General features: G+C 35.8%; 1 protein-coding gene across 2 annotated transcripts in view; it reads left to right on the top strand.

Moving 5' to 3' along the window:
• The window catches only part of SGTB (small glutamine rich tetratricopeptide repeat co-chaperone beta), a 45,293-nt gene that overhangs the window by 9,436 nt on the left and 21,918 nt on the right, over positions 1 to 13,939 (top strand). Inside the window, exons 4-10 of one of the 2 annotated variants that reach the window (XM_059834348.1) lie at positions 360 to 459; positions 2,821 to 2,925; positions 5,823 to 5,961; positions 6,049 to 6,111; positions 8,213 to 8,250; positions 8,492 to 8,575; positions 10,107 to 13,499. In XM_059834348.1, coding sequence (XP_059690331.1) covers positions 360 to 459; positions 2,821 to 2,925; positions 5,823 to 5,961; positions 6,049 to 6,111; positions 8,213 to 8,250; positions 8,492 to 8,575; positions 10,107 to 10,218 — 641 coding nt within the window. In that variant the 3' untranslated portion in view covers positions 10,219 to 13,499. Of the gene's footprint in view, positions 1 to 359; positions 460 to 2,820; positions 2,926 to 5,822; positions 5,962 to 6,048; positions 6,112 to 8,212; positions 8,251 to 8,491; positions 8,576 to 10,106; positions 13,500 to 13,939 lie in introns of those variants that run through there. The other variant, XM_059834349.1, reaches the window with a different exon arrangement.

Here is a 13,939-nt window from a genome sequence, read left to right as displayed (position 1 = left end):
TGGTAGAGTCACCCTCCCTGGAGGTATTCAAGGAGCGTGTGGATGTGGCATTGTGGGATGTAGCTTGATGGACATGGTGCTGTGTGGTGTTGGGTGGGTTGTGGCTTGTTGTTGTTGTGTGGCGTGGGTTTTGTGGTTTTTCTTTTTTTTTTTTTTTTTTTTGTTTGTTTTGGTTTTTTTTTTTTTGTTTTTGTTTTTTTTTTCAGGTTGGACGCGATGATCTTACAGGTCTTTTCCAACCGTACTGATTCTGTGATTCTGTGATTCTGTGATAGAGGCTATAATGTGGCTGCTCTATTTCTTTCATACATAGCACTGTATCTTTTAACTACTTAAGAGCTTTTTATAATTTATTTCAGGTAATAATCATATGAAAGAAGAAAATTATGGTGCTGCAGTGGATTGTTATACTAGGGCTATAGAACTGGATCCAAACAATGCAGTCTATTACTGCAACAGGTAAAAACAAAGTAATACACACTTTTCATACCCAAACTTAATTAACATTATTTTAAAGATAAATTGTGAAGTAGATCAAAACAACATGAAGCTAGAAAACCCCACTATTCAGAAATTTATCATGTTAAATTTGTAAAAGATCTAAAGCAAAAGTGAGCTCGCTCAGCATATCTGTTTCAGTTAAAGGTGTAATATGGGCTTTAAAATTACTTGTGACACTTGAGATCAGTTTTTTGTGAGTTAGGTTGTCCGTATTAAATCATAACGTATGTTGTGATTCCCAGTCTGTTGAAAGTAGTAAGAGTCTTTTTTTCCTGGTGTTCTAGTGACTCAGCTGCCATCTCTGTCTCCCCTAGTATTGACTTATCCTGGAAAAAAATATCATCAATGTGGAATACCATTTTGGAGATTTCAAGCATTGTATAAATACTCAGCATTTTCATGCATGACCTGTTGAAAAATAACAAGGCTGTTGTTGTAGTTTCATTGTATAATCTATTCTTCACCATAGTGAAGCCATGATGACATGGGAGCAGAGGAAGTCTGGACATGCCTGTTAACCCAGTAGCAGAAGTGTGCTCTTTCAGTATACTGCCCAGAAGACCAGCATAAGAGCAAAGGCAGTATATATAGTCTATGAGCCCTTCTGGAACTAGCCTGCCTCTAGAGCCACTCTGCTCTACACTCGTCAGTGCCTCCGTTACCAGAAGGATATATTAAGTGCTGTCAGTCTGGCCTCGTGGCACTGTACCCAGTGGATTTTTCTATTTTTGGAGCTGTGCTTCCATTACTCTAGAGTTTAGTTTGGGATAAATACAAGTGAAAGATTCAGTGTTTCATGGCAAGCATAAAGATAAAGGAAATGCACAGTTTACTAGTATTTTTACATCTCTAAAACCGCAGTTCAAAGTGTGAATCGTCTATTTCCCTTGAGAAAGCTGATCACATAAGTGATTTTAGGTATTAAATGGACATGTAAGACCTGATTCAAAAGCCTCCCAAAATCACTGAAAGCTTCTTCAGTAGAACTGGCTTAAGCACCAAATCTGTAATTGGCAACAGTAGAAATACTTCACTCTGTGTGTTACATCTTCACATACCTCATTTGTCAGGACCAAAACGAATCTTGATGTCAGTAAGCACAGTATTGTATGAAGTTATTTAAAAGAAGACAGGTAGTTGCTGGAGTTTTGTTGGTGATGAGGTATTTGAATAAATATAGGCCTTATTCTTACCTTTCTTAAACTAATTTGGGAGCAATGGAGATGTATTGCCTTCAACAGTATTGCTTTTTACAGCAGTGAGAAAAAGAGAGAGCTGAGATGCACTTGAAGTTTTAACTGGCCATATAATTTTTTTGTAAACATGGAAGAAACATTTTCTGTTCAAACACATGAGAGACTAAGCATTGTCCCCAGCTTTTATCCATGCATCTTCACTGGCATCTGTGGAGCTGGACAACTGTTAAGCAACCTGAAAATTTAAAATATATAACTAGTCCCATTCAGAAGAGATTTTAATCAAAGTCAGAAGAACCTTGCAATTTAGAGGTTATCACAGGAGAAAGGATTGAATGTAGTGATGATTGTGGCATCTAGCATTCCTAATAAAAAATGCTTTATGCAATGGAAATATTGTAATTTCTACTATAGTTTTTTAATCAAGGAAGAACAAATTAGAGTGTTTTGAGACCTTTCAAACTGGGGAAGTTTTGATTATTAATCTGTTCCAATGCCCTTTTTAATTTGGGCAAGTCTTTAATCTTATTGTATAAACGTCTGCAACATTTAATATTTCTCTGGTGTAGAGGTGCAACTGCAATTTAGTAATTCAGAGATTATTGAGAAATGTTATCCTGATTTACCTGCAAGCATGAGTGGCCTTCTAAAAAACTGAACAGGGAAAAATCACAGTATTCCATTGAACGGCAGTAAAACTATATTTTCTGCTGGAAAACTCCAACTGTATAAAATACTTCTGCTTAAACAATGATTTTGTGTGAACTACTACTTGAGAGTTTCACTTTTTGGAATAGGTTTTGTGGTGTATTTTGTGCATAGTCATATGCTGGATCTAAAACTGTTCCTGTAGAATTATTTATCCTTTGTGTCCTCAAAGGTGAGTGCGTGTTCTCCAAAGCCCTAGTCTAGCAATGCACTCAAGCACATACTTAATTCAGAACATTTGCTTGTCCTACTTGATTGAGGAAAGCTGAGACATTGACTAAATAGTAAATGAAAAGTCAGTAAGATTAAACAAGTCTAAAGTTAGTCATGGACACGTGAATACCTAAGCTTGTTTTTTTTTCTTTTATTGTTTTTTTGACAAAGCTCTCTCCCTTCCCTCCTGTCTTCCTTTTAGGGCTGCTGCTCAAAGTAAGCTCAACAACTACAGTGAAGCAATAAAGGACTGTGAGAGAGCCATAGCAATAGATCCAAAGTACAGCAAAGCGTATGGGAGAATGGGGTAAGCTAATACAAATCTGAGCGAACACTGAAGACCCAAGTGTAAATCAGCATAGATTTTCTGAAATAAGTAGAGCTAGGCTGTTTTACTTAGCTGACATACTTGTTCCGAAAGTGTAGCAATTTTCTGAAGATGACCCTGTCAGGCTGTCAGCTTTAAGTTTTATATATGTAGTTGATCTCAGCGTTTTCATATCAGATTTCATCAGTCTGCAATTTTTTTTCTTTCAGTTTATCAACTTTGCAAATTTAGTTTAGAAAGTCATGGTGTGCTCTTTCTACCTCCTACCTAGTTATGAGTAATCCAAATTCTGCAGTTGGAACTGCAGAATGAATCTGTTAATGATGCTGTTAGAGAACAGAATCCTAAAAGTATTGGGGCTTCACACTAGCAGGAATAGAGGCTTAATTTTTCTGTTCAATAGCTCTTTGGAAGCAGATATTTTAGTAAGACTAAGCTATGTCCCTCTGGTAGTTTTTCTCATCATGTGTGAGAGACTAACAGTATAGCCTCTTTAGGCGGTGGGTCAGATCAAGTGCTATATGAAAAAAATGTCAGGAATGTAATGAATGGGATATCTACTTGAGTGAAGGGCCATTCTTCCAAGATGTGTAGCTTTGCATTTTGAATACTCAAACATATTGTGTGGGAGCTGAATGCTGCATAAGGCTTTTGAGGTTATATCTATACTACTGAATTAAAAAATGCTTGGGATTATTCATTGGGTCAGCTGGCACAAAATGGCCCATGTCCATGTTATTAAAATCTAGTTTGCAGTATGGAGTGGCCACATCCAAACTGCCTATTGCTAAATTGCATTGGCCTGGATTAAATTCTGAACCATGCCCCAAAATTGTCTGGACTAATGTTTGTTGGCCTGGGACAAAACCATGCCAGGGGGCATTTATTTAAGATCAAAGATGATGGAATTCTATCACTTGAAAACTTTCCACAATACAGTTTATTTTACTAGTACAAATGTAGCCTGACTTGTGCTTGAGATGTTTAGTTCACTTTGAAATTTTAGGGACTGTTGAATTGGTTTTGTCCTATTTAACGCTCTTTCTTTAGATCGTTTCTTCATATAGCACAACCTGAGATCCCCCAATTTCAGTGAGATGGAGGGAAGCTACAGGCTGATTTAATTAGAAATTGGAAGTGATTTTTGAGTTTTGGGTGTAAGACCAGCATGTCTTTTGATACACAATGTAAGTGGGATCATTCTCGGGCAATCAAGCTTTTTTTGATCGTCTGGTTGTTTTGATAGAGGTCATATTTTGCGCTAGAAGCCATTACTTAACTCAGCAGATGGATATAATAATACATTTGGCATAGGCTGAATGAGGAAACAGTGCTTGTTTAGTCATAACTGAAAGCAACAAGTGCAGAAACCACCTTCTCAACAAAAAGTCCTTATGAGAAAGCTGTGTTTTCTGACTGCATTATGCAGGCATATCAGTTTTTCTCAGGATTTGACAGAAACACTTTGTATGTCACAGAAAGATGCAGAAGTGCCACACAAATATGCAGAGATGGGAGCCATGTAGGCATTTAAAGTGATACTTCCAGCATGACCCTGAGAGACCACTTGTCTGGGTAGGAATTGTGAGCAAAGAAACTGTTGTCCGCTCTTCTGACTTGTACTGTGTTCCAAGAAGCAGAATTTTTCATACTTTCTCTGTAAAAAAACCATGATTGCATCACAGAAATACTGGATTGCATTTCTCGTCTGGTCAGAAACTATTTTAGCAAGTTAATGGGCCAAAAGGGAGAATGTTTTTTATGGGAGTAACTGCATTAAGAAAGAAAACATTAATATGGCATGGGTTCCTCCAGGAGCATTACTGGAAACTCCTGGAGTTTCATACTGTTACTGAGTTCATTATCACTGACACTAATGACTGTGACTGATGTATCTAACACACTGAGCTCTCTTGCCTGAGATAAAAGACTAAGGTCTGTTAGTGGGCATTAGCACTGGCTTATCAACCCAGTCTGTGCAGCTCAGCACTTACCAAAGGGGGACTGGAGTACTAAATAGATGAAAGTGGGTTACACAGATCTTTCACAAAATGTGGAAAAGATCAGTTTAGTTTTGTAGCCAGTATAAATTGAAAATACAGTAGAAGATAGAACTGAAACTGCAACCAGACAGACTTCTGCAATAGCTCAAAGAAAGACGATGTTTTAAATGTAGTAGCTAATCGAATTTGAAAACAAATACTGTTTCAAAAGTAGTAGATCTGTCCTGTGCTCTCCTGAGCTGCCGGAGAATAATCTTTTTCAAATATTAAGCAGACTTCCCTGATACAAGGGTTTCTTACAGCATCTTACAGACGTTACCACTATTCTGTATAACACACTTGTCAAGCTGAGGTAGAAGATCCGAGAGGAGAACTGTGCACTGATCCTAAGATAAAAATCTATTATGCTGAAACTTGTGGTTCCAGTATTTGATTTCTTGAAGCTGCAGAACTCAGGTTAAGAGTACCTTCGCCCTACTTACCCATGTACCCTTCTGAATAATCTCTTGGATCAGAAGGACTGGAGGAAACACTTAGAGGAATTCCTGAGCTTATGCAAAAATTCATGGATGCTGGATCCAGCTTGTGCTCTCAAATACAGACTAAATCACTTGATGCCAAGGAGTTTTTACTGAAACTTGCATATATATGGAGCAGACAATGCAAGATGAGTTCTTGAGGGATCATCTCTTCTGCAAAAACAAGCACTTACTCTACGCAGTAGCAGCACAATACCAAAACTTGTGTTTACTTAGTGCTCAAGCTAAAAATTAGTTGTGAGATAAAAAAGTTGTTTTACTTAGAACAGAAAATGCATCATTATCTTTTGATGGTCATTTATGTTCTACCCAGGATTTCTTTATTTCACATTAGGTTGGCTCTGACCTCAGTGAATAAATATGAAGAAGCAGTTACCAGTTACCAAAAAGCACTGGATCTCGATCCAGAGAATGACTCTTATAAGTCAAATTTGAAAATAGCAGAACAGAAACTGAGAGACATGTCCAGTCCTGTAAGTTAGCTCTGTATCTATTTATTTACAATAGTTTTAACTGGGATTTTGTAGGTAAACATATCTTCGATTGCAATTTGTTTGTAGACTGGAACTGGACTGAGTTTTGACATGGCAAGCTTGATAAACAATCCTGCCTTCATTAGTATGGTGAGTACATTTCAAGCTTTACATTACACTGTTTTTAAAACTGAAGTTTTAAGAACAACTCTTGTTTAATAACATAAGCAATTTTAATGCTTATTATAATGGCAATGGTTTCACTATACTGAATTTAAACTTTTCTAAGTCATTTTACACTCAAAACAAGTGAAGTATAAATCTCCTATACTGCCTGTCCTATATCCAATTGAGTCTATCTTACTTACGAACAACAATGTGCATAGATTAGCTGTGCTGTTTTTATAGATGACATGATAGTAAAACACTTGTTAACAGCATGGTGAAAATTTCTTTTCTATTCTCCACATAGCAGTTAACAATGAACACAAAGAAATCACCTCTTAAGTGAAGAGCAGTTGATTCAGATGCAGTCTATCCAAGACTAAAGCATCTCTGCTTGGGGAGAACTACCCAAGAGACCTTTCTGTTCTTAAGTCTTTCAAATTATCCCTGACATCCTTAAGTGTGCAAAACTTCATAAGATGTGCAAACAATGAATATAAATAACATACAGTGCATTCCTTTACTTCCAGTACAATGGCAAATTGTGGTTTTGTCCCTCAAGAGTTTTTCTCCATGCATGGCTTTCTCAGCCAAATGTTATTAACTGACTTTGAAGAATGTAATTTGGAGAAAAAAATGCAAAAAGTATTTATTTCTTTTGAAAACTCAGTTAAAACTTTACTGCCTCTCTGGTAGCTTCATTAGGACAGGACATTTCAACCAGTGCTTCCATGTGACATTTCCACTGATGCTGTGGTCCAAATAATAAGAGACGGTAGGCAAGGAAGAAGTGAGCGAGTTCTCTGATGGCATTAGTGATTACATAGCACTGGAACTCTGTGTACCAATTCTTTGGCCACATGACTTAGTCTGCATCTGTTTAGAGTCAAAGATGTATTCTTCAATATGGAGCTAACTATGGAGAAAGGATTTTTTGCATCATTTCCAGAAGATGCCTGGTCAAGTGGATAGAACACAGGGCATTCAGCCAGGAACGAATTAATTATTTTCCTGTGGTGTAGGGTTTTTTTGTTTGTTTTGTTTTTAAGCAAAAAAATTGACTCACTGTCTGACCTTGAGAAAGTTACTTCTAGACTCCATTTTGGGCCCCTAACCTAGATCAGTCTTGTTACTAATGGAAGAAAGAAAAAAAAAATCCTATATTACCCATAGAATTTACCTGAATTTGGCATTTTATATCCAACTGTAGATTAGAGGAAAGAGTTGATTTACTTTTGAGATATATATATATATGGAGATACATTGATCAATAGAATGCATATTGTATATATCTGGTTTTTGTAGTACCTTTAATAAGACAGTGAATAAGAAGATATTGCCTTGTGCCTATTGGTCTTGTGTTCATAGAGACACTGATATCTGTAGGAATTATGTTACTATCTGTAAAAAAATCACCTGGTTTATTCTATAGTATCTGTCCATATACATGCTTTCACTATGGTAAACAATATAATTTTTGAGGTATCTTATGAATGAGATACGTAAATAACTTCATGCTTACTACAAAGTAAGAAGATACACAATTACCACAGAAGATACATGTTACCACAAAACCATGCTACAAAGTAAGTCCACACTGGGGTTTACTCTGTGATATTTTGTGGCCATAATTTTAACAGTTTATACCCAGAGTAACAGTAGTTTCAAAACTGATTTATCCAGGCTGGGAATCAACAAAATACCGACATTTCTCCGAAAAGCCCAACAGAAAACCTTTGTCCTTGGAAGTCTTAAGTTAATTTTTTTAATTTGTTTTATTTTTTAGTTTTCTAGTACTGTGTTTTTCTGTTTAATGTCATCTTGTCATATTTTTCATGTCTGAATCTGTAACCACTGTTTTTATCTAACATGTAACAAATTGTCTCAGCTTCATATCCTTGAAATGTTCATGTACTGATTCTTTTTGCTGGGGACCATACATAGAGATGTGCACATAAACTTAGCTTAATTTTGTAATAAAACATAGAATACAGCGTGTGGTTTTTTGGGTTTTTTCCCAGATTTTCCTCAGTGATACTTAAGTAGTAAACGTGTTCTAATTCCAGCTATACATTGTCTATTCTAGGCAGCAAGCTTAATGCAGAATCCTCAAGTTCAACAATTGTAAGTATTAAAATGGAGTACCATTAAAACAAATGTCTTCAGGGGTTTGAATAAGAGCAAAGGTGAATAATACCATATTGCTGAAAATGTAATTTAATTTTTGCTTACTGTAAATAGAACTACGGCAGTTTCTTCCTCTTGCAGCTTCCTTCCTCCCAGCAATTCAAAAAGCACTAAAGTTTATTGCTTACTATAAAGGTCTCTGCATACCCCAATGCCAACACTGTGCTAACTGTTCCAGGATGTCGGGGATGATGTCAAATGCCATTGGTGGCCCTGCTGCGGGTGTTGGTGGCCTGTCGGATTTGTCCAGCCTGATCCATGCGTAAGTAAGAATTGCATAGTTTTAACTGTTACATTTCTAGAAGCATCATTGTGCAACATCTATTCAAAAGGGATAGTGTCAAGCCAATTATACTGTGGCCTGTCCCCATTGTATGTGTGATTATTATTAAAACTGAGTACTTGAACACTTATTTTCCACTATCTTGTTTGCTTTGTAAATTTCCATCAATTGGAATGACTGAACTGTGTGCTCAGTTTCACTCTCTGGTTTTTGTACACTGTTTACCTTCTAAATGCCACTTACTAAAAATGCTCCTTTAAATCTTTAAGCACTCCTACATGTGCTTTCAAATTGTGTTGATAAATTTACTACCTGGTATCTCAGACGCTAGTTAGAAAAGCTGTAGATTTACTTAGCACAGGTTGCAGTAAGTTCTGCTCTGGCATCCCTCCATTTAGTCTAGGAAGGCTTCAGGGAACTCAATATAACAAGGAATAGCTTTTACAAAAACCAGGACCCAAGTCTTTTATAGTATAATAATAATAATCCATCTGGAAGACTCTGCAGAAAAACGTGCCATTTGCTTATATGGCAAGACCTCTTAAAGGTTTTTTTTTAAACCTTTTTTTAAAGGTTTAAATTTTTTTTTTTTAGGTTTAAATTAATTTTTTAAAAATTTTACTTTATTTCAGCATTCTAGTCTGTTTCAAACTATTTTTAAGTTTTGGCCCTTCAGGGCAAAAGTAGTTTATAATTCACATCACAGACAGGAATGTGCCCCCACGAAACCAAGGGCTGTTTTCACAAAAAACATGTACTACACCTGTATCTATGAAAATGGTGGCTTTTCCTTCAACCTGCACTGTGGTTTAAAGGAGTCTTGATAATTTGCTACTTGGGCAAATTGCAGAAGTTACAGAGAAGCCATGCCAAGCTATTCATGAACTAATGTTTTACTTACTTGCTTTTTCTAGTAAACCAGTGTTATGCTTACCTTTTACATGGAATTAATCTCACCTATTAATTTAACTCTTAAGCTACAACTGTAACGGAGATGGATCTGTCATTAATTCAGTCATACAAGACAAAGATTTAATTGTATGCTTGCTTTCTACTAATGACATCTTGCTCACAAGTACAAGTTGGCAGCCACACACTGTATTTCTGGAAAAAACTAATATAAGGTAGCACTTCAACTACAAAAGTAGTTATCTTAAACAACGAGAACGGATCCTCTCAAAAAGAAGGGAACAAATCACTAGAGCAGATTTGTTGCTAAATTTTAGTTTTACCAAGTAAGCCAATACTACAACTTGATAACATACAGGAAAAGTAATAGTCCTAAAGAATGAAAATGAAGATCTGATGATAATCCTGTCTGGAAAGACTTTTATCTAGTTAAAGTCATAATACTACAAATATCTTGATTAAGACTATACAGCAAGTTATCTTCAGTCTTAACTTTCATATAATGCACCTTTCAGTTGTATTGGGATATTCTGTTGTCTTACAAATGCTGCTTGTCAGAGTTTTTTCACTTGTTGATTTTACTTGAAACTGTTCAACACAGGGGGCAGCAGTTTGCACAACAGATACAGCAGCAGAATCCAGAGCTCATAGAGCAACTGAGAAATCATGTCCGGAGCAGATCTTTCAGTGGCAGCACTGAAGAGCATTCCTGACTTAAGAGGCACGTGAATTGGAATGGTATATAACCCCAAAACGCATACCATAGTTAGTAGCAAAAGCACCATTGTAACTCTTCTGCTTGAATAGAAGACAGAAAATTCTTTGTGTGTGTTTGCAAACAAGAATAAATCTGTTAAACAGATCTATTGCACATAACTTGGAACATATCGTTTATGTATAGTTACTCCTCTGAAAATTAATACACTAAATAGGTGGTTTATTAAAATCCCTAAGTACAAGTCATTTTCAGTATGTGCATTAGATTGATCTCCAGGGCTATTGAGTGGGGATGAGTTTAGTAGTGGGCTGATCTTACCTAACAGTTTAATTCCTAAATCCTAGTGTAAAAGGCATGTTATTCTTATGGTGAAAATCATTATGGCTGTACTTCCTGTCAAATATTGAAACAATAGGCCCATCTGATGTGCCCTTTTAGAATGAGCATAAATCAGTGTTGGAGTACAGAGTGTAATTACAACTAATGCTTAAAAAGTCTCTTTAAGCCTGTGGAGGGGCCATCATTAGTAACATGAACTACTTTTCAACTTCATTGGGCAGGAGGGAGGGAGATGATTGCATATGAAGGAGTACCACAAACTGTAGAGAAAAAGATGACACTAATCCCAAGTAGGATTAATACACAGAAACCAAAATGGAAAGGAAAAGAGTATTAAGAAGTTTTAGGCTTTTCTACTGCCATGTATACCCTCAAATCATGATGGTAGCCCTGGAGGTCAGCATTATGGCACTATTTTCCTACGCATGGCAAACTGTATTACATTCCGTATGTATGCAGTATTTAACATAAGCTTAAAATTCTTAACTGTAATAAGCTAAAACTGATTCTGTGACTGTACAAATAAGCAGTACTGAAATTTTATCAAAAAATAACTGCCTTAGAAAGAAGGATTTTCATTCTATTCTTGTGTGGTAAATCACTAGCCTAAACATTTAAGGATTTTTTTTTTTTTTAGTTTCATTACACATATCTATCTTAAGTGATGGTTATATGGCCAAGTTAAAGATTTTTCCAATCAATCTTATTTCTGTTCGTACCCTGGCTTTTCTTGCTCAGTTAATCTTACTCTTTCAGAGAGCACTGCTTTTCTGTATTTTTATTATATTAACTTTTCTAAATTCTGCTTACTGTTCACACTGCTTTCTGGTACAAGGTACACTTGTTTTCACTCCACGGAGGATCTCAACACTCACACTTTCCCCTTTGTTTATCAAAACAAATTTGAGGAGCCTGCTTTGATTCCTAAGACAAAGTGATCTCTGCTGGCCAATCAGAGTGGAGGAGGTTATGTGGAGAATTAACAATAGATTCCCGAACGGACAAATACACAGGAACTCCTGGACACCAGACATTATATCTGATTTATCTTTTGGTCAAAAAAGAGCACCTCAAGTAGAAGCAAATGCAAAGGTTAGGCCTAAGTCATGTACTTGGCTCTAACAAATGCTAGTTCTGCATCTATTGTATGAGTCTTTCCCTACTAAAACAGAGGGAAAAATGCAGCTGGATCTAAGGAGACATAAAAAGAATTGGAGAAAATAAAAATAGGAAATCTGTATTACCATCTGTTGAATAAAGAGGTAAAGCTTAATAGAGCAACTTAAACAACTTTAAGACATTTCATACTTTATTCAATAGACCTTGCCTATACACAGCATTAAAATGGTTTTTTAAAATTCTCTACAGAAGTTGCTGTAGCTGCCTTTTTGAGGCGGTAGAGATACTTAAACTTTACATTAAATTAATTTCCAAGTAACAGCTTCTGACTTAACATCTGATGACAAAGAATAAAATCCCTAACAGGATCTTTTTTCTGAAGTAGTTCAGATCCTGAATCTAATCCATTCAAGAAAACTGCTACTTAAGTTCAGTAAAATGTAACAGGACAGGATACCATTTACAAGAAAGATTTATGGAGACTGTAGGTGGGCTACAACTACTGTACAAACATTGCTTGGAGTAGTGTAAGGAGAGAAGCATTTCTCCTAGCGTATCTCCTATTAAACTTCATGGTTCCTCTTAGTTCTCTTTCATATTTTCAACTGCTCAAAGTGAGTTTTACTAACTTTCATCACAGGAACCAATAAATCCAGAGTGGACTGGACATTACTGCATTCTCTTCCACACTCAATTTATCCTTACTTTGTTACAGCAATCTTCATGCTGTCAGTTATCTTTCTACTTTAAGACAGAAAGAGTGTCAAAACCTCTTGAGTTCCTTAAGAACTACAAAATACATTCAAAGAGTGGCTGTAGAAGTTGTACTGTCAAGTACAAGCCCTATAGTTCACTGGATTTACGGGAGAACTATCCCCAAGGTTAAATGGAATGAAGCATTGGTTAGTTTTCTGAAAGCTACTCTTAAAATCATCTTTAGAGAGTGGTAACTTTCATTTCACATACTACAATATTGTCATGTTTAGGTTTCACTCCAGTACATATAATATGTAACCAGAGTATTTATTAACATTGATGGCATTAACTAACCCTTTAGGAATGTGCTACAACTGGCACAATACTTAACTTGTAAACATCCTTTGTTTCTTGTATATTAACAGAAAGGGCTTTATAGCTTAAATAAACAGTGAAACCAGTAACAAGAGCTGTCATTACATGCTTTTCCATTGAAACCAGGAACAGAGCGATCATTTATGCTAAAGTCTATTTTGTCTTGAATAGGCTAGATTGTTTCAGAGAGTCATGCAATATGTCTTAATCACAGGGTGAGGAAGGAATCTTTTCCTGTGTAGTAACTGCACTTTATTTTGCACTAAAATTTTTCATCCTGCTAGATCAAGTGGTAAACCACAATCCCCATAAATACTGCTTTAAATTAAGGTCAATAGCAGTTTATCATTCCACTGAGCAAATATGCATTTAACACCCAATTGGTTTTGTGTCATTACTGTTCCATCAGCATATAAGTGTGATAATTGTTAGAGAATAAAATGTTTTGCACTCAAATTGTAAACTCCTGTAACCTGCTTGCATGGAAGTATAGTCTTCTAACTATGCCTGATCATAAAGAGTCCTAATGAAGTATTCAGCTTAGAAATTGTTTCAGTTGCACTTTTGGTTTGTAACAAGTACAAAGTAAAATCACTCATGCATATTGAGTAAGAACTAAGTCTGCAGCTTTGAATTCATATGCTGTTTCAGGACTACAGAAAGTCATACTAGCAAAATGCAACTTGTCTACCATTTCTGTATCTCTCCTACCTCTTATTACCATATGGTTACATCTCTTTCAACTTGTGTCAGTTTAACTTGAAAATAGATTATAAATAAAGTTATTTACAAATTTTTTCTGGATAGTTGTGGTTTTACTGTTTTAGTTTGTTGAAATATCTAGATTAACAGGTGAACAGGTATTTTAAAGAATGCAATTTATGCTGGTCGCTCTGCATTTTATTAGATTTGCAGGATATAGTTTTAATTTATTTTTTCCTGTAGAGACTTATTCCTTCAATTTAGTAAGCTGGTCCTAAATTTATCCAATATTTTAAAATTGCATTCTACACTTAAGATTTTATACGCAGGAAAGCTTTAATAAAATACTGTCAAAACTAACTAAGGTCGCTAAGTGCCAATATGGTAGCTGAGAAACATGACAAACCACTGAATAGAATCTTTAAAACTAGTTTAACTAGTGTTAAACTAGGAAAGCCAGTCACCATTTTCTGTATTAAATGGCT

The sequence above is a fragment of the Gavia stellata genome, chromosome Z (assembly GCF_030936135.1).
Source record: "Gavia stellata isolate bGavSte3 chromosome Z, bGavSte3.hap2, whole genome shotgun sequence".
NCBI lineage: Eukaryota > Metazoa > Chordata > Aves > Gaviiformes > Gaviidae > Gavia > Gavia stellata.
The sequence above is the reverse complement of the archived record's forward strand: the minus strand, read 5'-3'. Positions and strand labels throughout refer to the sequence as shown.